Source organism: Mastigoproctus giganteus, chromosome 4 (genome assembly GCF_048544385.1).
Source record: "Mastigoproctus giganteus isolate SK-2022 chromosome 4, ASM4854438v1, whole genome shotgun sequence".
Taxonomy (NCBI): Eukaryota; Metazoa; Arthropoda; class Arachnida; order Uropygi; family Thelyphonidae; genus Mastigoproctus; species Mastigoproctus giganteus.
In genome coordinates this window covers 21,188,069-21,212,999 of record NC_143578.1, presented here as the reverse complement: position 1 = coordinate 21,212,999, position 24,931 = coordinate 21,188,069, and the positions used below count along the sequence as shown (strand labels likewise).

Genomic DNA, 24,931 nt, shown 5'->3' with positions numbered 1-24,931 from the left:
CCCTTTGTGCCTGAGTCTGGGTGCGAGGTTGGTCTGTGCAGACATTGCTCCTTAAAGCTCTTCAAACAGAGAAGTTTTTCCTGATTTATTTTCTGCTTTATTAGTTTAAATTGTCATATTAACTTATTTTCTAGAGTAGCTTTATATTCCTAGTTACGATACTTAGTTTAAATTTTAACTTAGACAGATATTTCGTAGATATTACTTAGTATCGGTAACGGTATCAAATCCACGTGTCACAAATTGAACGAGAGGTCTTTTAACCAAATTTAGTCGATTTATTAACCAATTGTTATATCAAATTATCTTCTATAAGTAGATTATAGACCTAGTCAGGATCCTTAGTTTATTCTAAATTGAGATAGCGAGATTTCGAAGCTAATCAATACTTACGAGTCCGTAGAAATACCGTTCGTGAATTCCCGCCATTTTTACACGATAGCATAAGCTTAGTGTAGTATACTGCATAATATAATATTGTCAATTAATCAGTAAATCTATTAATCTTGATAAACTTTATTGTCAATTAAATTGTATTTTTAACTCTATAAATATATAACGACTTAATCGTAACAAATAATTAATACGTAACCATAGTGGTACACGTGATACGGAAGTTGTATAAAGGGAACACTAGATACCGAAAAAAAAAAAAAAATATATATATATATATATATATAACATAACTGTTTTGGGATATAACTTAAGGATTTAATTTTTGTTTTAAATTTTATTGAATTAAATTGGAATCATGACTCTGACCAGAGCAGCAAAGCAAAAGGCTCAAGCTAATGGGAGTGCTGTGGTTCAGGGGAGAACTGAGGGGGGCAGTTGCCCTCTGAATCACAGTCTATTAAAATGCACTGTTTGCTTGATGTTTGCGGAGCAGTCGGGTACGGGACATGATACTGCCAAGGGGGATGTCTTTGTGTGTGCACGATGTAAGGAGTGCAAGGAAATCAGGCGACAACTCAGCGTTGTTATGGGCCTTTATGAGACCTTGAAGGACAGGGTGGATGCCCTCGAAGGAAATAAATTGAGGGGCCCATCAAGCTCTCAGCTGCCCACATCAACGCCAGAGCTTGCACTTGGTCATCAGGCAACACAGGGGCAGCCCCCTAGGCAGAATGCGCTGGTCCCACAGGAACTAGTAGTTGTTGGTGACTCTATTGTCAGGGAAACGGGGAACATGCTTTGTAAAAAGGATAGGTGGAATAGGACCAGGGTATGTCTGCCAGGGGCAAAGGTTGATGATGTTGTAGAGCGGATATCATCTTTTAAGGGCACAAAAGGTGATATAGTTGTACACGTTGGCACTAATGATATTAAGAGTAGGAGACCGGCGGAATTACTTAGCAAGTACAGGTCACTGTTGAAAAAAAGCCGTGAATTAGGGTTGAACTTGAAAGTGTCTGCAATTCTGCCCAGACACGATAGGAGGGAGTATATGATGAGAGCCTTGTCGATCAATTCGGCCCTGGAGGGATTGTGCAAGGCTCAAGGGGTAGAATTTTTTTCAGCCTGGACTGTACTTGTTAACAGGAGAGATTGCTTCTACAGGCATGGGATACACTTAAATAGAAAGGGTGCAAGAATATTTGCTGATGCTATCGAGGCAGAGTTAGATGGTTCGGAAAACTGCTACCTTGGAGGGATACACGGATTAATAGATTAACAGTAGCTGCTGGCAGAGGTGGAAGTGATTCTTGCACTGCTTCTATTCAAATGAGCAGAAGTCTGAAAAACAAGATGCAGGATATTTCAGAGACTGCTGGTAGTCATTGCGTAACAAGTAAACACATGGGTTGTGTTAGGGTAGCTAAGAATAGAAACAGGTGCATGTATACCTGCGTGTACACCAATGCTAGGAGTTTGGTAAATAAATTTGATGAATTTGAGGTATTGCTCAAAACATCAAAGGCAGATATTGTTGGGATATCAGAGACGTGGTGTCACACAGATATAAGTAATGCTGAACTGGAATTTGGGGAATACAATGTATATAGAAAGGATAGACAGGACAGGAGGGGAGGAGGGGTTATGCTATTAATTAAGAAACACATAAAGTCAAAGGAAGTGAAGCCAGTTGACATCGATGGACAGGGCAGTGTCGAGTCAGTTTGGTGTGACATAAGCATAGGGAAATCAAAATTGAGAGTAGGAGTGTGCTATAGGCCTAATGACTCTGATGAGTATAATAATATATTGTACAGGGAAATAGAGTGGGCCAGTAAATCAGAGAGTCTTATAATGGGGGATTTTAATTTCCCAGATATTGACTGGAATTTGTGGGTTGGTCACTCGCACACTAGCAAGGCTTTTGTGGATTTATTGGATGATTGTTTTCTACATCAGCATGTTCGTGAGGCAACAAGAGGGAGCAATACTCTTGATCTGATTATCAGTAGTGATTCTTCATGCATTAAGAACCTGCAGATAAATGAACCACTAGGTGGCAGTGATCACAGTGTGTTGAAGTGGGATTTACTCAAGGAGGTAACTACCATCAGAGGTAAAGGGAAGGGTTTTTGTTTTCGTAAAGGCGACTATGATGGTCTGAGACAGTATTTAAATTCTATACAGTGGGACCAACTGATGATGTTACCAACAGCAAACTCAAAATGGGAAGCATTCAAGGAACTAATCTTGGTGGCTACCAGGCTTTACATACCAACTAAGAAATATTGTTCAAGGTTTAGGCCTAAATGGATGTCAGATGGACTAATGAGACATGTGGCAGAGAAGAAAAATGCATGGGATACATACAAATTAATGGGTGACATGGAAGCCTATGATAGATATAAGTTGGTCTGTAACCAAGTCACAAAGGAGATTAGGCAGGCAAAGGCAGACTACGAAAAATCCTTGGCAAAGGATGCAAAGAAAAACAGAAAGGAGTTCTTTACATACTTGAACTCGAGAAGGAAAGGGATGAATCAGATTGGTCCACTGGATATTGATGGTTCAACAGTTGAGGATCCTGCTCAGGTGGCTAACAATCTAAACGAGTATTTTGCATCTACATTCACGCATGAGCAGTTATTCAGGAAGGAGAATGATGTAGGTAAAGTAAACATTGGCAGTGAGCTGGATGATTTTGTAATAACTGAGAGGAAAGTGGAGGAGAGATTGTTGAGGATAAACATAAAAAAGGCACCTGGGGTGGATGGGATCTATCCAGTTATATTAAAGGAGGCAGCAAAGGAAGTATGCAAACCCCTAGCCATAATTATGAGAGCTTCTTTGGACTCAGGGGAGGTACCCATAGACTGGAGATGTGCAAATGTAACCCCAATTCACAAAGGAGGATCAAAGGCTGACACAAGTAATTATAGACCTGTTAGTTTAACTTCTGTTCCAGGTAAATTAATGGAGGCACTGGTTAAAGAAGCACTGCAGGATCATCTAGACAAGAATTCAGTTATAGCTCAGACGCAGCATGGTTTTGTTAAGGGCAGGTCTTGCCTGACCAATTTGATTGGATACTATGATGTAGTCACAAAAGAACTGGATGCAGGGAATAACTTTGATATTATATATTTGGATCTTAGAAAGGCTTTTGATACTGTTGCACATGGAAGACTGCTGCACAAATTGGAGCAGTGTGGCATTGGAGGCAAATTGCTGCTATGGATAAGGGGATGGTTGAGTGGCAGAAGACAGAGAGTGGTAATCAATGGACACTGCTCAACGTGGACTAATGTTATTAGTGGAGTTCCTCAAGGTTCAGTGTTGGGTCCATTGTTGTTTTCGGTGTTTATGAATGATATTGATGATGGGATATCAAGTTTAATGTCTAAGTTTGCAGATGATACAAAGGTTGGCAGGGTCGTTAAGGACACTACTGACGCTATGCTGCTGCAACAGGATCTGGAAAGGTTGAACAGATGGGCTGAGAGGTGGCAAATGAAGTTTAACATTGACAAATGTAAAGTACTACATATGGGTAACAGTAACCCCAGAGCAATGTATCAACTCTGCGGTACTACACTGACAGTGGTGGAGAATGAAAAGGACCTGGGGGTAATTGTGCAGGCAGATATAAAGTTCTCTGAGCAGTGCAGACGAGCTGCAAGAGTAGCTCATGGTGTCTTGTCAATGATATACAGGAATTTTTCTAGCATGGATAAGGAGGTGATTATTCCCTTGTAGAAGGCAATGGTTAGGCCACATCTTGAGTACTGTATACAGGTCTGGAGGCCTCATTTCAAGAAGGATGTAGAGCTGCTGGAACGGGTACAGAGAAGGGCAACAAGATTAGTAAATGGAACAAAGGGTTGCTCTTACGAAGAAAGGCTTAAGTTTTGCAAATTACAGAGTCTGGAGACTAGGCACCGGCGAGGTGATCTGATAGAGGTGTATAAGGCTTTGAATGGTTTGAGCATGCTCAATGCCAATGGGATTCTTCATCTTTCTCAGAATAATCACCTCAGAGGGCATAAATTCAAATTGAGGAAGGACGGATGTCGGATAGATGTGCGGAAATTTGCCTTTGGCCAGCGGGTGGTTGGTTGGTGGAACCGACTTCCATCACTTGTTGAAGTTGATAGCCTAAACAAATTTAAAGCTCAACTGGACAGGTATTTCGAACGAACGGAGGGGTGAAATGGGAGAGGGGTTTTTTTTTTTTTTTTTTTTTGGCTGATGCTGAATAAGCTTGCTTTCTTGCATCATATGCCTCTACTAATGCTAATGCTAATGCTAAAGGATGATATCTGCCCTACAACATCATCAACCTTTGCCCCTGGCAGACATACTCTGGTCCTGTTCCATCTATCCTTTTTGCACAATATGTTCCCCGTTTCGCTGACAATAGAGTCACCTACAACAACAAGTTCCTTTGGGACCAGCGTATTCTTCCTTGGGGGTTACCGCTGTGTTGCGTGATGTTCAAGTGAAATGTTCTTGACTTTATACTATTTATATTCAATATTTATATTTATATTAATATCACTTTGCACTATTTATATTGCATTCTGCTTTAAAATCAAATGTGATTCATTATGCCATATTTAGTATCTTATGATATTGTATCAACCAATTTGGATAGATGACAAGTTGTCAATTTTCTGCACTTTTAGGATCTGTGAAGATTATTGAAGTCTTGCTGGAATTATTTCCTTAAATTCATGTGGTGAAGCCTTGTTGTGGCCTTGTAATTAATGATCATCATGTTGCTTTGTAGAGAGGATAAATAATCTTATTGGACAACGTATGTAATTACTTGTGATCATACTGTTATTTGACTTCATCTTATGTTGACTTCATAAGATCAGTGGCTCCATGTGTCATGTTTGATCTTATTTCATGTTATATGGCTCATTGTGCCATGTGCTTTGTCTTGTGGTTCCTTGTGCCACAGCTAATATTTCTGACTTTAATTCTAATGTCATGAATTTTGTTTGTCTGGATATGTGATATGAAGATTGAGAATGAATAATTGAATTCTCCCAGCTTGTTTCATGACCTTGCAATTTATGATCATCTGTATATAATATATACAGCAGATTTGCCAGTTTCTGGCTAGGAGTCGCTTTTTAATTTAAAAAAATAATAATGTAAAATATAATAATACCGCAAATAAGGGAAGAATGGAAACAAGGAATTTTTCATATATATGAATACAACAAAAAAGAAAGCAAATCAGATCAGACCCTTGTATACTGGGTGTGGGAAAGTCTTAGATAAACCAGCTGATGTTGCAGATGAATTGAACAGATAATTTGCATCAGTTTTTACTGACAAAAGACACTTCATGCTGAGAAGAGGCTGAGTCATATGAATTTAGTGATTTTACAATTACAGATAACTGTTTATTAGAAAATTTTGAGCATAAAGGCAAGTAAGGCTCCCAGAGTTGATGAAATATACATAGTAGTTTTGAGGGAGACTGCCAGGGAGTGTATTGAACCACTGGGATTAATTACAAAAGCATCTTTGGACTTGGGAGGAGATTCCTTTCGATTGAAGAAGTGCCAAGGTATTGGCAATACATAAAGGCAGATCTAAGAGTGAAGTTGGTAAATATAGACAGGCTAGTCTGACTTCAGTGGTAGGGAAAATCTTAGAGGCAATGATTAAGAATGCAATCCAGGGACATTTCGATAGAAATGGCATTCTGAAGGCAACACAACATGGTTTTGATAAGGGTTAACTAACTTAGTACGCTTTTTTTGACACAGTTACTCATGAGCCAGATGTAGGAAATAATTTTGACATATTTTATTCTGATTTTAGTAAAGCATCTGACTCAGTCCCACATGGGAGGTTACTTTATAAGCTGAAACAGGAAAGGACTGCTGGTAAAATTCTAAGATGGACTGCTGAGTGGCTGCAGGACAAAAGGCAAAGGGTTGTGATTAATAGATATTCTTCAAAGACATTGACAAAGGAATAGAAGGCATGCTGTCAAAATTTGCAGACAAAGATTGGTAGAATAGTTAATAACCGGTGCCAAGCAGTGCTCCTTCAGGATGACTTGAACTGACTTCAAAGATGGTCAGAGAAGTGGCAGGCAGCTATGTTTCAATGCAGCTAAATGCACTTGGGGAATAGCAATCCCAAAATAAATTATACACTTGGTGGGGCTGAATTAAAAACAGTGGAGAGGAAAGGGATCTGGGAGTTACAATACAGACAGATATGACATTTTCTGAACAGTGTTAACAGGCAGGAAATCCCACAATGTCCTATTCCACAATGTCATAATCCCACTTTATCTGGAAAAAAAAAAAAAAAAAAAAAAAGACATTGAACTTCTTGAAAGGGCCCAAAGATGGGCAATTCACATGGTGAGATAGGCAAAAGGATGACCTTTGAGGAAAGACTCCGATTATGTGGGCTACAGAGCTTGCAACCAGGCACCTCAGAGGTGACTGGATTGAGATTCCTAAGACTCTGAGAGGAATAAGTAAAGTGAATGAAGGTCGAATTTTCACTGTCATAAAGAATTCCAGAACTAGGGGCCAAAAACTCAAATTACTGGGGTTGAGGTTTAGATTAGATTGTAGGAAGTTGTACAAAGTTTTCTTTTAGCCAGTGAGTAGTTGATTGTTGGAACAAGTTGCCTGTGCAGGTAGGTGAGGCTGACAGTTTGCATAAATTCAAAAGTCATCTGGATAGTTACCTAGAAGAGAAGGGAAGCACATAATTTGTATTTTCTTATCTACTTGGTGGTTTTTTTTTTTTTTTTTTTTGCCAGTGCAACAAAAGCCTGTGGCTTCTTTGTACTATATAGTGAATACTAATACTAGTTAAAAAAATAAAATCCAACATATACTGGGTACCTTGCACAACCAAAAACTATCTGAATGTGAAATATAAAACTAACTTCAAATAAAATAAAACTTACCTTGGAATAAAATCTTCTGCAAAATTATGAGTTTTTATCAATTGAAAGAAACTGCTTCTCATGATTGTAAGCTGATCATACTGAAAAAAAATAAAAAATAAATAAATAAAGTCAAAAATGTCATAATTTTGGTGTTAAAACAGCTCAATTATGAATGCCTATCCTTCTTATAAAATATGCTGAGTTTCTGACATTTACAAGCAGACTTCAGAGTATTTCTGACACAAAAAAAAATATTAATAATAATCAGAATAAGCAACACATTCCATATTTAAGATTAACAAAATAATCTGCTAATCAACTACAGCCAGATGTTGCAGTTATTTTCTGTGAAATAGCTGAAACATCAAGGTTTAAAAAAAAAAAAAAAAAACACTTACATATATACTGAATTGAGACAAATATAGATGGCATGGCAATACAATAATAGTAAAAATGACTAATTAGTTTTTAATATTTGTTGCCGCTTGTTAACCCCTCGCATGGTGCCGTGAAGGGTATTGTAGGATCATGGTACCTGCGTGTACCCGTGAACTTTACAATAAAGATCTTATTTATTTATTTATACACCTAGAGGCATTGCAGTAGCAATGTGTACACTAACACTATAATGGAATCTACAGTATAATATTTTACAGTATATACAGGATGTCTCAAAAATATTGGTACAAACATTTAGGGGAGGTAGGTAACATCTAAAGGAATGTGAATCGCATAGGAACCCATAACCGGAAACGTCACAGGAAAGTAGTAGCAGAGTCACAAGAAGCAGAAATGACACAAGACAGTAATTAGTGGCAAACATTTATTTGACATAATATTAACAATGGAGTACGAGATGGATGCATTTCATGATGTTACAATAGATGCTCGAAGGTTCCACCATGAGACAAGATGCATGTGCGACACCAACGCAGCATGGATTGGCGGACACAGTCGAACACACCTGGAGTTTCTTTGACAGTAGCAGCAGCGCAGACGAGTCTCGCAACGAGATCCATTTCCGTCTCCACAGGCGATTCATACACAATAGATTTGAGGACCCCTCACAGAAAGAAATCAAGGCTCGATAAATCAGGTGAGCGTGGAAGCCAGTCAATGGGTCCACCACGACCAATCCATTGACGCCCAAAACACCTGTTCAAATGGTCACAAACACACCTTCCATAATGGGCAGGCGCCCTGTCATGTTGAAACCAAATGTTGCACTTCACATTTGCTGGAAAATCGTCAAGTAACCCTGGTAGAACTTGTTCAAGAAAGATCCAATATTTAGTGGAGTTCATGTGGGATGGTAACAGGTATGGGCCGACTAAGCAGTCACCGACCATACCTGCCCACACACACATTTATTGCGAAGCGATGCTGTGCCGCATGGGGGCACACACCGTGTGGGCCCTCTGCTAATCCATATACTAGGTGCATGTCTGCCAGCTCACAGTTCGTATATCGATGCATGCTCTTCGTGTGGTGACTACTGCTTGAATGAGTAAACCAGAAATTTTCTCTCTCGCAAACTGATGAACAGTGCCGTGTACCGACTTACGGTGACGTTTCCAGTTATGAGTTCCTATGCAATTCACATTCCTTTAGATGTTACCTACCTCCCTTAAACGTTTGTACCAATATTTTTGAGACACATTGTATATTAGCATTAGTGAACAATAGAGTATATCTGATAGATATACCTAGTTGAATCTATTGGAGTATACACATTGTTAAATTCATATTAGAAACTGTTAAATTATATAGAAGATGATACCCAATGCACCTATAATTACAGTCTGGGTGACTTTTTCAGAAATCAAGTGCTCGAATTGAAAGGATAAACAACAATAAGTGATTCTCTATTTCTGTGATAATCAATATATTAGCATGCAATACCAAACTGCATTAATCAGGCCTAAAAATTATGTATAATTATAATATTTTGACTTTATGAATTGTATGCAGTGTACATTGATCATCATTGCCCCAACAAGAACAGATGAAAACATTGACCATAAAAGCTAAGCATACACTAAAATCAAAAGCTATGAGCTGACTTACCATGTCTAAGAAAAACCACATATAGACCTCTGCTACTAAGTGAATGAAATGAAAAAGTGAATCAAGTAAGCATAAGTGTCATCTAAGCAAGGGAAAGGTTTGAAAAGTAATAACTCCTCTCATAACAGTCGTATGACGATGCACAGCATGCTGGTACCAATTGTTGAATGTCAAAAAAAAAAAGAAAAAAGAGAGATGACCATAACCTTTTCTGAAGAAGCCACAACTCTGTTTTCTTTTGGAATTTGTGATGACATAGACTTCTATACAGAGCTTTGCTGCTTACTCTCTGGGTCGAAATGAAGTCTTTCTCACCCACCATTATCACTTTGTTCAAAACCTCACCATCTTCAGTAACCACCTGCTCCAGCTCCTAACAAACCTTCATGTGAACTTGCTGTTCGTGTGAGTAGTCTTGGAATCCAGTGTGCACAAACACATGCCATATGCAAATGTCATGGAGAATACCATGCATGCTTCCTACTGATATTCTCAACATCTCTGCCAATTGCCTTAATGTTATATGACTAACTTCTCACAATATTACAGAAGCAGTATTTATGGTTTCTGTGGCAATGGGGGGTGGGGTGGTTGGAGCTCCAGGACCACTAATTTTTGTGATTGAATCACATCCATCTTTAAACATTCCCAAATCACCTGAAAGCTGTGCTGTATGTTAGCATAGATACAAAAGCGAAACTGAAGAGGCACAAAGTTAATCAACTGCCAAGGTCACACCACATGCCCAGGTCAACTACACAAATGGCTATATGATGCAGCTTGGTTTGGCACTGTTTCAAAGCTGCTTAGATTCTCATCAGAAGGTGCGCAGGTACCCTGGTGTTGCAATGATGACAATCCAGTTATGAAGTATAACTCCACAATATGAGAGATGCCTGATGGTGTGCCTTAAAGATTCCTTATCTACTTTAGTATATGGATGTATATTCTAAAATGATGCATTTGCACTAACCTGTACGTCAGTTAACTTCTATGCAATCTGAGGCTTTAGCCCTAAAATGCTTTAAGTTTAATCTACTTGCACACCATCAAGCCTTCTGTTGGTGAAGCATTACTTATTTGAGGTAGTGCAATATCATGGCAACTCATTGTGAAGGTATTTCCAATATGAGATATATTAAATAATGCCAATTCATACTACTTTAGTAGTTGGCTGCATATTAAAATGATGCATTTGCACTAAATCGTACATCAGTTAACTTCTACACAAGGAGTATTTCCAATGCTGCCAATGGGCTTTTGTCAACCTTCTACTGCAGTGGTGTCCAACCTTTTCCCCCAGGTCAGGCTAGCAACCTCTCACCCACTCTAGTTTCTTTTTTTTTTTCCTAGCAATTTATCCTGGACTGAGATGAAAGAGGAGGGGAGTCCCCCTCCTCACCTGACTCTAGTTTTCTTTTCCTCCCTGGGGAAAAAGTTTCCCAGGGAAGAGGGTGAGCAGATAGTAGGAGAGACCTTGCCTTCCCGCGGCTAGGGATGAGTACCTGGAGGCTGAAGTCCAGGTAATCAAAAGGCCAATACACAACACACTACAGAACAAACACAAGCTCACAGACAAAAATTTGTCTGTCCTATCACTTTCTCCCGTGTGGGATGAAAATCTCCTGTCTGGGGTTAAAACTTTTTTTTCTCTCTCTGCTTCCTTTTCCCCTATCCCAGTTCAATTGGTTGGAATTTTTTTTTTTTTTTTATTACGTGACACACACTGGCATTACCTTGACAGAGTCTGTAAAAACTGAACAGAGCAACGAGGCAGAGATTAACTTCTATTCTAGGAGCTGCCCATACAAAAACAAATACAAAATACAAATACAATTTTCCCATGTAAAAGAAAAACTGAAAATATTTGGAAATTTTAATAAGTACATACACAATTACATTTACTAAACAAAACATTTAATGAGAAAATTTTTTGATAATTAACAAAATTTAAAATTCTGTTTTAGTTCACTTTCTGCACGGGCCGTAGGTTGGACACCGCTGTGAATCAACTGTAAGTGCCCCGTTCGAGAATTAGGAGAGAGTGGTTTTCTTTTATCCCGACAAATAATCATCTATTGTTTCGCAGAAGTGCGTTAATCACATTTTTAAGTAAATTTTCCCTTACTCTGTTTACATGGTCACAGTACCTGAATATCTGAATGACACCGACATTTTGGACAGTTTCAAAAAAAAAAAAAAAAAAAAAAAGATTAAAATTTAACAACTAGTTCAAAGAACTAGTGACAATAACGATCACGAGAGAAGGAAAATGAGGACAACAAAGGTATTAAACCTTCTAAATGTGAAATGTTGGCATTTGGTGAAAATGAAGTTAGAAAATTGTCAATTAGGTTACAGTTAAATGAAAGATACAATTTGGGGATTTTGGGGTTACCTAATTGATAAGCCGGTTTCAGGATAATTGAAGCATTTGATGAATGCTCTGAGTACGATAACAATTTCATCGATGAATGTGAGCAAGGATTTTCACAAATGAATCTGATCGTCAGCCCAACCAGAGCTTCGTTAATGACAAAAACAATTTCTTCACTATCATTTCTTAAAATTGTAGGCCACCAGTGACACACTTCGATCCAGCAAATATCTTGATTCTTGGCTGTGTCGGAACGTCATTCAGCAACACACAATTTTTTTTCATTTTTCTTGATAGCAAAGAATGAGTACCGGCACCTATTTTTTTACAAAAAAAGCACTGCTTACTAGTAACTTTCAGCTTTGTAACCTTCTCGACATAATAAATGGTGTGCTAGCGCTCTTGCTTCCTACTTTTACCACGCAATAGATGTCTTTCTATGTGCACCATGGGTATGCTGGTACAGCTCTCAATGTGTAATTGTAAACAGTCGAGTTGACACTGAAGAAAGGTGCAGATGTTACGTGTGTTTGTGGTGATTTGGCGAGTAAAACGCAGTGATAATATTTCTTCCTACCTACCTTTGTAAACGACAGACATTTTTGGTTATTTAGAAGACGTAAGTATTTGTATTTGATTACTAAACGTTGCTTCCTAATTTTTGATCTATTTTTTTTTTTTTTAATTCCAGCATGGCTTCCACAGCATCTCAAAAGAAAACCAAACCAAAAAAAGAAAAATTATAGAAGAAAGAAGATTGTTCAACAAAAAGTGGACAGATGACTACATTTTTGTAGAGGCAAATACTAAGGCAATATGCTTAATTTGTAGGGAATTTGTGCCAGTTTTCAAAGACTATAATTTGAAAAGGCATTATACGCAAAAATATGCTGCGAAATTTAGTGCGTATCAAGGAATGTATCGTAAAGACAAAATAGCGGAACTGAAAAAAAAAAAAAGTCTATCCTCTCAACAAAGTTTTTTTTAAAAAAATAACACCTCAAACGAATTCTATTGTAAAAGCTAGTTATGTGGTTGCAAACCTGATAGCAAAAAAATCAAAACCATATGCCGATGGAGAGTTTATTAAGCAATGTATGGAAAGCGTGGCAGATATAATTTGTCCTGATAAAAAAGGGGATTTTTCTAAAATCAGATTATCTCACCAGACTATAGCCAGGCGAATTGATGAAATAGGAAAATCTATCGAAAAAGGTTTGGAGAGTAGAGCTGCTAATTTTAAATTTTATGCTTTTGCGATAGACAAAAGTATTGATGCTACTAATACAGCTCAATTGGCAATTTTTATTAGAGGTATTGATGACGAATATAATATCACTGAAGAAATGGCTTCTTTAGTGCCATTAAAAGACAACTAAATCAAGAGATTTATACGAAGCAGTGAAAAATACGTTAAAGTGATTTTCTTTGTCCATTGTGAACATATCTGGTATAGCTACTGATGGTGCCCCGACGATGATAGGTAAAAGAGATGGACTTTTAAAATTAATAGAAGACGATGCAATTGCCTCCCAAAATTTACATATGATGAAATATCACTGCATAGTACACCAAGAAAGTTTATGCACAAAAGCTTTAAAGATGGATAAAGTCATGCAGATTGTCATCAAGGCTGTATGTTTCATAAGGGCCAAGGAACTGAATCATCACCAATTCCAGGAATTCCTTAAATTTATGGATGCTGACTATGGAGACATCATTTACTTTTTGGTAGTAAGATGGTTAAGTCGAGGTAAAATGTTGAAAAGATTTTATAATTTGCGAAATGAAATCAAGTTGTTTATTGAATCAAAAACAAAATTTGTGCCAGAACTTGATGATGAAAACTGGTTCACAGATTTGGCATTTTTAGTAGACTTGACCGCTCATTTAAATGAGTTAAACATGCGTCTTCAAGGTGAAAACCAACTGACCAATACAATGTTTCAAACTATAACAGCGTTCGAAATAAAACTGAAACTATGGCAATCTCAAATTAAAGCAAACAATTTTATGCATTTAGACACGTTGGCTAAACACAGTCCTGTGAACAACGAAAAATATGCAGTCTTGCTTTTCGATTTGATACAGGAATTTGAGAACAGGTTTCAAGATTTCTGGAAAAATCATCAATCTTTTGGTATATTCGCAACTCCATTTTCAGTCGACATAAACATATTATCTGCCAATTTTCAAATGGAAAGCATAGAGATACAACTGACATTCAACTTAAAGAAAAATTTGATCATGTCTCTTTACTGGACTTCTATAAGATATATCTTCCCAGAGAAAAATATCCCTCGCTTCACAATCAAGTCTTATTCATGTCATCGTTATTTGGAAGCACCTACATTTGTGAGCAGCTATTTTCAAGGGTGAAGCACACGAAGAATAAAACTAGAACCAAAATATCTGGTGAGCACCTTGAGAACTGACTGAGAATTGCAACTACTTTCATCGAACCAAATATCGAAGCATTAGTGTCTCAAAAACAATGTCAAACATCTCACTAATTTCATGTTGCTGTCTTGTCTTTTACAATAAAAAATTCATGAATTAATGAAGTTTAAATTACTTAAATATGTTAACTATATATTCTACATTTTTTGCTCATCAACAATCATTAGTGTTAGTGTATTTTATGTGTGGCCCAATACAACTCGTCTTCTTCCAATGTGGCCCAGAAAAGCTAAAAGGTTGGACACCCCTGCCTTAAAGGTTCAGGGAAACTGCTAGTTTGGGGGGGGGGGAGAGAACAAGGGTAATATAAATACCTGTTCATCTGATAAATAATTGGGAACAAGAGTAGCTCCGTGTGGGCCAAGTTTTTACAGCTCCTGCAAATAGAGAAGTTCTTAAATTTTTGCTGTTTTATTGACATAATAATTTATTTTCTAACAGTAGCTTGTTTTGTTTGTTATTTGGTTTTTAGGTGCATTAGCAACTAAGGCCATTTTGCTCCTGGGTGGGGGGGGGATATGCGGTGGTCATTCCCTGACCTTTCCGCATCCTCCGTATTTGGTGGGCACGGGCTCAAACCCCGGTCTAATCAAGAAGCGTGTGCTAGGCACTGCTGCTCCTGCCCACCTGGCTACGGAGGCACCTCTAACAGTAGCTTTATATTCCTAGTTACGATACTTAGTTTATTTTGAACTTAGATAGAGGTTTTGTAGGTTTCTAGGCAAGATGATATATCTCTTTTGGGAATTACCCTGACTTCTAATCTCCCTTGGCACAAGCACATTACAAATATTGCTTCCTCTGGATCTAAAAAACTTAGTTTTCTCTTTCGCTCTCGGCATTACTTTTCTTCCAAACAGCTGTTCACTCTGTACAAATCACAAATCCATTCTACCAAGGAATATTGTTTCATCTAGGGCTGCACCACCGAAACCTCTCTCAGGCAGGTTTCGGTGGTGCAGGCGGTAGGTTAATTAATGACTCATCTCTAACAGTCTCTCCACTCTCTGTCTCATAAACATTCTGTTTCTGCTTCATGCCCTTCCTATAGATATTTCCATGGGCACTGTTCTTCTGAATTGGCTTCTATAATTCCCATTCTCTCCTTCAAAACAGTCCGAACACGTGCCGCCACCAGCCAACATCCATTTACTGTCCAACTTCAAACTCACAGAACCAAATTTTCATCTTCCTCATTTATTCATTCAACTGCCGTTTTCTGGAACAACCTTCCTTCATAAGTATTTCCTGAAAATTAGTCTACAGAAGTTCAAGTCTAATGTCAACAAATATCTTCTTTCGGCTTCTCGACCTCCAACCCATGCATGTTACTAAGTACTATATGTTCTAATCCCTCTCATGTTTGAGGTTTTCATAAAAAAAGAAAAAAAGCTTATTACTTAGTATCGGTAAAACTTGTACTGTTCAAAACTTGTCGGCATTATTGTAATATCGATACGGAATAGTGTAACGTATATCTCGAACTTGATAACATAAAGTATAACGTAATACATAGCACTGTATTAGGAATCTGTTAGCTTAGTACGGTATTCGCAATTAATTAGATTTATAAATCTTATTAATTTTTATTGTTAATTAAATTGCATTTAAATGGAAATCATGCCCCAAACTAGAGCAGTGAAATGCACGGAGTAGTGAAAGTGCTGTGCTTAGGCGTGAACCAAAGGGGGTGATTCTCCAATGCATCACAGTCTAAAAAAATGTGAAAACTGTGACTTTTTTTTTTTTTTTTTTAAGCGTAAAGTGTGTTGTCATATGGCACAAGGGGTTTCCCCATCTCCGCATTGCTTACATTGTAGGTAAACCAGTTCACTGGGAAATGCCAGAGATTTAAGTGTGTGGAAACTGTTCATGTGTAGTGTCGTGTCATGTACCGTTGTTCATCTGGTCATTTAGCCACTGGGCCTCTGTTGAGGCCCAAGACATTGCCACACTTATGCCCCGTGGAGGCAGACCAAGAACCCAGTAGAATTAGTTTCACTCTGGCAGATTCTGCAACTTAATTTCCTGAGATTTCGGCAGCTAGCACCTAAAAAAAATAATAATAATAATAATATTTATATATACATATAAGAATATATGTATATATACACCTTTATTTTCATTGCCGTAGGGGTAGTGGTAGGGATTGGTGGAAAAGATCAGGCGATGAATGGCGAATGAATAGATGAGAGAGAAATTAACATGTGATTTTGGGGGGGAAAGAGAGAGGGAGAGACATAGAGAAGTTGGAGCGCAATCGAAGGAGTAGTCCAAGTATGGGTCAGAACAAGGTCGGTGATGCGAGAGAAGTAAAAGAAAATAATGATAGTGAGTGTAAAGCTAAGATAATTATATGCCTTACAGTGAGAAAGGATCTCCAAGTAAAGTGATATCCCTGCAGAGAGATGGAATCTATGGGAGAAGTGAGGAGCCGGCCCTTATTTGTCTACCACAATCCGCTAGCAATACAGCCTACTAAACTGGAACTAAGGCCATCTCTTAGATGAAATAATCACCAATCACCAGAGGTCCTTCGGAAAGGTAGAAGCAGCGAAGTGAATACCCAATGGAAACACCAACTTAGGACAAGGCAAGAGCAAGATAGAAATAAAGTAAGTGGATTGTTACTTTCATGCTATATAAGCTATAAAGTAAATTCCAGGACATATATGTATGTGTGTGGCCTGTAATTGGTCAGTATAGTAAAAAGGAGTGTGGCAGCGAAAATGGAAATTGTAAGATAGCATAAGTGAATGTACTAGAACTAAGGTACTTGTATGTTTATATATTATTATTATTAATAGCCATAGGGTGCAAGGAACCTGAGGCTTATGCTGCACCAGGAAAAAAAAAGTTCCCGAGGTACCCTGAGAGAGAGAGAGAGAGAGAGAGAGAGAGAGAGAGAGAGAGAGAGAGAGAGAGAGAGAGAGAGAGAGAGAGAGTCAACAGTAGAAGGGAATCACCAAGAGAAGAATGATGATATCCAGCTCAGGACCCTGGGTGTGCTAAGCCCATACTCACCAGATGTGAGTCCCCGGGGTTGACCAGATGTGAGTCCGGTAATAGACTTAGTGCTTTAGGTGAATGAGATGTTAAGAGAAAACGATTAAAGACAGGTTTACACAAAAGGGGGATCATACCCTAAAATAAGGTGGAACAGCTAAGACATTCACTTTGAAAAAGGGGAAGGTTATGTCAGGCATCTGAGCATAACCTGATGAATTTGTGTTAATTAAAAGGACAAGGTAAAGTTGAGATAAATGTTAGGGAGAGCAGAGACAGTTAATGCTTCATAGAAAGGATATTTTACAGACAGTTAATGCTTTATAGAAGGGAAATTTACGCAAATTAAGAAACCTGATACTTATAGAATGTATTTCATACCGAAGGTAGAAATTAAAGTAGATCACAGCTTGTAACACACATCTAGCCAATATCTTAAGGGTATATAGAAATAAGGATAAGTGGATTTTGTATTAAACTGAATTGAAATGGTTTCAAGAATAGAAGATTCCCATAATGTTAAAATGAATTATATGTATATTAGGTAAGGTAACCCTAATCTGTTACAGGGCAAGAATAAATAGTGGAATAGTTAAAGTATGCCTATGTTGTTCACCAAGAGAAGTTAAATCCAATGTTATAACCAGATTAGAATCTGCTGGTATAGTGTTTTTTTACTGTTTTCAATTTGAGAAGAAATTTTAGATATTATACTTACGAAATTTATAACATGTATTGTAGTGTACTTGCATATATTATGACATGTATTAAAGTTGATTCAAAGGTATTATAATTGTTTGTAATTATTCATAGACTCAGACACTGGCTTGCCGACATAATTAGGTTCTATCAGGTCCGGGGAAAATCACAATACCCTCTGGACCGGGAAAATTCGGATTTAGATACTGCAGTCAGGTAGCGTAAGTGGGTATCAGAGGTTTGAGGGCACTTCTCTTTATTACTAGTTATCTCATATAAACAAGTAAAACAAATCAATAGCAATACAACAATAAAAAAAAAAAAAAAAAATCCCCCCCTCCAAAAAAAGGTCAGGGAATGACCACCGCATATCCACGAAGCAATATGGCCATAGTTGCTAATGCTCCTAAAAACCAAATAACAACAACAACAAATCTCCAAATCTCCCTCAGTCACTTGGGGGAGAGAGGGAACAGCCGAATGTCAAATCGCCACTAGAAGCTTGGGATTACTTCCCTTTGGGGTTTTCGATGTCACGAAGTCAATGGTGACATCTAAAATGTTGATAATCGCACAGGAAGGAAAGTATCATATCACCATGGTAAGTTTATGGTGAGGGGAAACCACAGTTGATATCATTTCTTTGCAATTTTTTTTTATTACTATTAGCTATGTGGCACAAGGAAGCCTGAGGCTCATGCTGCACCACCCAAAAAAAAAAAAAAATTTCACCGAGAGAGAGAGAGAGAGAGAGAGTCAAAAGTAGAAGGGAATCACCAAGAAAGAGAAAAATGATATCCAGCTCAGGACCCTAGGTGTGCCAAGCCCATACTCACCAGATGTGAGCCCCTGGGAGGCACATAAGTCGCTGAAATTTGGGACTCCATCTCACTCCAAGGTTACAGATAGTGCTGAACTACACCAGTCAATGTCCAGACTTTAGTAATGCAACCGCGTTATATCAGTGCACTTCCCTACCTCTCCACTGTGTGACTGTATGGTGACCATACATCGTGACCTGTATGGTGGCCATACAGTTTCACAGAACAAAGGAAACAGAGAATAACACTGAAATCTGGTAAATATCAGAGCAGAATCACAAACGTTTTCTCACCACGGTGTTCCTCAAGCTGAAATCTTGCTGTGTGCACAAAAACTTAACTTAAATCTGAAATAAATACACATTTTTAAATCCAAAAATCAGGAGGGATGAAACACACGTGAGATCACAACGGCAGCCATACTGGTTCTTAATATGACACGTTTCCGGACTTTCCCCGACAGGACATGATCTAGTCATGGAGGATGTCTTTGTGTGTGTGCAAGGTGCAGAGAATGTGAAAAAATAAGGTGCCATATCAGCACTCTGATGGGAGTCTATGAGAGTTTGAAGAGTCAGGTGGATGCCCTCGAAGGAATTAAAATAGGGGGGCCCCATCAAGCTCTCAGCTATCGAACTCAACGCCAGAGCTATGCACTGCTCCCAAAGGAGCTAGTTATTGTCGGTGACTCAATTGCCAAGGAAACGGGATATATATTGTGCTAAAAGTAATATGTGGAATAGTACCAGGGTATATATCGGCCAGGGGAAAAAGTTGATGACGTTGTAGAGCAGATATCTTTTAAGGGCACAAAAGGTGATATCGTTGTACGTGTTGGCACTAATGACATTAAGTGCAGATCTGCAGATTTACTTAGCAAGTATAGGTCAATGTTGAAAAACAACTGTGAGTTAGGAATTGTATCTGGGCAGAATTGTCTACAATTCTGCACAGATACAATATATGATGAGAGTCTTGTCAATCGAGGCTCTCATCATATATCGTATTGTCAATTCGGAGAGACTGTGCAGGGCTTGTGGGGTATAATTTTTCTCAGCTTCGTCTGTGCTTGTTAAAAGGAGAGATTGCTTCTACAGGGATGAGATACACTTAAACAGAAAAGGTGTAAGAATATTTGCTGATACTAGGTGGGTCGAAAAACTGCTAGCTTGGAGGGATTCACAAAATAATAGATAAACAGTAGCTGCAGGCAGAAGTGGGAATGATTCTTCCACTGCTTCTATTGGAATGAGCAGCAGCCCAGAAAGCAAGTTACTGTAAATTTAAGGAATGGCTGGGAATCATGAAACGAGTAAATACGTGGGCTGTGTTATAGTAACTAAGAGTAAAAACAGGTGCATGTATACTTGCATGTATACCAATGCTAGGAGTATAGTGAATAAATTTGATGAATTTGAAGTGCTGGTCAAGACATCAAAGGCAGATATTCTTGGGATATCAGAGACATGGTGTCACACATATAATGAATGCAGAATTGGAATTTGGGGAGAACAATGTTTGTTTGTCATTTGGTTTTTAGGGGCATTAGCAACCAAGGCCATATTGCTCCGTTGATATGTGGTGGTCATTCCCTGACCTTTCCGCATCCTCAGTATTTGGTGGTAACGGGCTTGAACCCCAGTCTAACAGAGGAGTACAATGTGTACAGAAAGGACAAACAGGATAGGAAAGGAGGAGGGGGTTATACTGTTAACTATGAAACACATAAAATCTAAGGAAATGCATCATGTTGACATAGAATGACAGTGCAATGCTGAGTCAGTTTGGTGTGACATAAGCACTGGGAAAGCAAAAATGAGAGTAAGAGTTTGTTATAGGCCTAATGGCTCTGATAAGTACAATGAACAATTATACAGAGAAATAGAATGGGGCAGAATCACAGTGTCTTATAATGGGGGAATTTTAACTTTTCAGATATTGACTGGAACTTGTGGATTGGACACTCGTAGATTTATTCAATGATTGTTTTCTACAGCAGCATGTTACAGAGACAACAAGAGGGAGTAACACTCTTAATCTGATTATCAGCAGTGATTATTCATGCATTAAGAATTTACAGATAATCCTACATCAGTATACTGTGATCACTGCACCACTAGGTGGCAGTGATCACAGTATACTGATGTAGAATTTACTTAAAGATGTAACTACCACCTGGGGTAAAGGGAAGGGCCTTTGCTTTCGTAAAGGTAACTAACTATAGTGGTCTCAGAGATATTTTAAATTCTATACAGTGGGACCAACTGATGATGTTACTAACAGCAAATTCTAAATGGGAAGCATTCAAGGAAGTAGTGTCGGACACTACTAGGTTTTTTGTTCCAACTAAGAAATACTGTTCTAGGTTTAGGCGCAAATGGATGTCAGACGAACTAATGAGACTCGTGGCAGAGAAGAAAAATGCATGGGATGCATATAAATTAACAGGTGACACAGAAGTCTATCCGTAATCAAGTCTCCTTTGTGACTTGATTAAGGATTAGATATAAGCTAATCCGTAATCAAGCCACAAAGGAGATTAGGCAAGTGAAGGCAGATTATGAGAAATCTTTGGCAAGGGATGCAAAAAAAAAAACAGCAAAGACTTCTTTACTTATATAAACTCTAAAATTATGGGGATGAATCAGATTGGTCCACTTGACATCAATGGTTTGACTGTAGATGATCATTCTCAGATAGCTGCCAAACTAAATGAGTATTTTGCATCTACATTCACACATGAGGAGTTATTCAAGGAGAGAGGGCCAGATGTTTATCAATCTCTAACGGAGAGTTAAATGATTTTGTAATAACTGAGAGCAAAGTGGAGGAGAAATTGTTGAAGTTAAACATAAGAAATGCACCTGAGGTGGATGCGATCTATCCAGTTATATTAAGAAGGCAGCAAAGGCAGTAAGCAAACCCTTAGCCATAATTATGAGAGCATCCTTGGATTCAGGGGAAGTCCCCATGGACTGGAGATGTCCAAACGTATCTCCAATTCACAAATACTAATCAAAGGTTGACAAGAGTAATTACAGAACTGTTAGTTTGACTTCTGTTCCAAGGAAAAATAATGGAGTCACTGGATAAAGAAGCTTTGCAGGATCATCTAGAGAAGACAGCAGTATTAATTCAGACACGGCATGGGTTTGTTAGGGGTAAGCCTTGTCTGACCAATTTGTTGGATACTATGACGCAGTCACAAAGGAACTAGAAGCAAAAAAAAATTTTTATATCATATACATGGATTTCAGGAAAGCTTTTGATACCATTACATAAGGAAGACTAATGTACAAATTGGAGCAGTATGGCATTAAGGGCAAATTGCAACAATGGATGAAAGGATGTTTCAGTGGGAGAAGACAGAGAGTGCTATTCAATGAATATTGCTTTTCGTGGACTAATGTTATTAGTGGTGTCCCCTCAGGGTTCGGTGTAGGGCCCATTGTTGTTTTGTATATTTATCAATGATATTGATGAAGCTATATATCAAGCTTAATGTCAAAGTTTGCAGATGATACAAAGGTTGGCAGGGTTGATAATAACAGTAATGACAGTATGCTGCTGCAACAGGATCTAAAACAGTTGGGCAGAATGACTGAGAAGTGGCTACTGAATTTTAACATTGACAAATGCAAAGTACTGCATATGGGTACTAATATACCCGTTGTTAAGGCCATGTTCAAGGATCTGGGTATATTCTTACTATGTGTATGCCATATCCAATGGCGTACACATTTCCATTACATTACTTCCAATTTTATTAATTCATACAGCATGCCCCCCCCCCACTTTTTCTTACTATTGAATACACCATGAATTGTCAAACTAATCGAGTAAGCTTATCTGCGAAAAGATCTAAACCTCCCAAACACTTCTAGTTCATTTCACAAATATACGTGGTCTCAATTCTAATTTCAAAGATTTCCATTTGCAATCTGCCAAACCCCATGTACTTTTTCTGACAGAATCTCAGTTATTGGGTGATTCATCTACTGCTCATCTCAGTTGTCCAAATTATTCATTGTATGATTCCTTTCGCCTAAAAGGTGGTACTTTTGCATATATCCGTTCCAATATTCCCTGTCAGAGACTTGATAATTTGGAATCTCCTCTCTTCGATCTTCTCTGGCTTAAAATCTCTCTCCTCATTGTGTCAAATTCATCTATTGTCTCTACCATTCACCCAACTCCACTAATCACTTGGAGCTCTTTGACTTCCTCTCTTTGCAACTGACTTTCTCCAGTCCAACTTTCCTAACAGTGAGGTAATTTTCCTTTGTGATTTTAATGTTCACAACTCCAGCTGGCTTCCGTTTTCTAGTCACACCAACCCAGTTGGCCAAGATGCTGAGGCTGCAATTACTAATGACCTTGCACAAATTGCTCATTAACCTACAAGAATATTGGACAATCCTAACCATACAGGCAACATGCTTGATCTTTTTCTCACAAATAACCCTTCTAAATACATGGTCGAATTGAGTGGTCCTTTAGGTCACCTCAGATCACAACTTGGTGATTGTCTCTTCTCCAACGGAGCCTTTATCTCATGGATATTCCTGACCTCGTGTTGTTCGGCATTACAAGAATGCAAAATGGGATGACCTGCGAGATTTCTTTTATTCTTTTCCTTGGTAGGATTACTGCTTCGAAACTTCTGATGCTTTGCTCAGATTGTGTCAGAGAAATTATTCTTGTAAGAATGGAATCCTTTATTCCACACTCCACTTTAAAATCTTGTTCTTTAACTAAACCTTGGTTTTCCAATAAATGGCTAAAGCTGTTCAAGAAAAGAACGTTGCATATTATAATTGGCTTGTTTCCAATTCTTCAGTTTCATTTTCTGCCTACACCAAAGCTCGCAACAATTGTAAAGCAGTTATTAATCAGTCCAAACTAAATTTTGAACAGGCTAAGAGTAGAAAACTTGCTTCTTGCTCTAATGGTAGCCGAGCATTCTGTTCTCTTGCCAAAGCTATTGGCCACAACTGTTGTCCATCTCTGCTCCCACCTCTGTCAAAACCAGATGGTTCTGTTGTCACTTCGGCCAAGGATAAAGCTGACATGCTAGCATCCCATTTTTCTTCCAACTCAAGTAGTAATGATCTTGGTAAAACACCTCCCACCATTCCCAACATGCTTCATTCAATGCCTCCTGTGGTCTTTTCCGTCAAAAGGATGTCAGAAGGATTCTGACGAATCTTGATGCTCAGAAAGCTCCAGGTCCCGATGCTATTTCTCCACTCATTCTCAACACCTGTGCTCCTGAACTTCCTCCTGTTCTTTGCTGCCTTTTTTCACTTTCTTATTCCAAAGGTGTTTTTTCTTCTGCTTGGAAATTTCCTCATATCCAGCCAGTCCCTAAAAAGGGTGATAAATCCCTCCCATCCAATTATCGTCCCATTGTAATTACTTCTACTCTTTCTAAATTAATGGAGAAATCAATTAACCACCAACTCTTAAACTACCTAGAAACCTTCTGTCTGATCAACGATCGCCAGCATGTATTCCATCAGTGTCGATCCACTGGTGATATTCTGGCTTGTGTTACCCATTTATGGACAAATGCAATGGAAAAGTTCGGTGAAACACAAGCAGTTGCTCTTGACATCTCAAAGGCTTTTAATCGTGTTTGGCATAAAGGGCTTCTAAACAAGCTTCCATCTTATGGTTTGCCAACTGTTTTTTGTAATTGGTTATCCAGTTTTCTCTCTGATCGCTCACTAAGGCGATGGTAGATGACTCTCTGTCTTCTAACTTCTCCACTAATGCTGGTGTCCCCCAAGGTTCAGTCTTTCTCCCACTCTTTTCCTCTTGTATATTAATGACCTTCTTCCATTGACTGGAAATTCTATCCACAATTTTGCCAATGATAACTACATTGCATTCCACTTTCCATTTTGAGAAACCTTGTCCTACTCAATCAGGTTCAACTTCTCGAATATCTGTTACCAATTCCTTAAATCCGATCTCCAGGTAATTCTCCAGTGGGTCAAAGACAACTTAGTTGATTTCAACCTTTCTAAAACTCGGTCTTGTCTTATATATTGCAAAAGAGATTCTTCTGCTCCTATGCTTATCTTTGGTGACACTCCGATTTCTAGGCAAGTTGATATATCTCTTTTGGGGATTACCTTGACTTTTAATCTCTCTTGGCACAAG

General features: G+C 38.4%; 1 protein-coding gene across 2 annotated transcripts in view; it reads right to left on the bottom strand.

Annotated features, from left to right (window-relative positions):
* Positions 1-24,931, bottom strand: part of gig (TSC complex subunit tuberin) — a 613,633-nt gene that overhangs the window by 516,976 nt on the left and 71,726 nt on the right. For both annotated transcript variants that reach the window (XM_090372592.1, XM_090372593.1), the window contains exon 5: positions 7,352-7,431. In XM_090372592.1, coding sequence (XP_090228718.1) covers positions 7,352-7,431 — 80 coding nt within the window. The remainder of the gene's footprint in view (positions 1-7,351; positions 7,432-24,931) is intronic.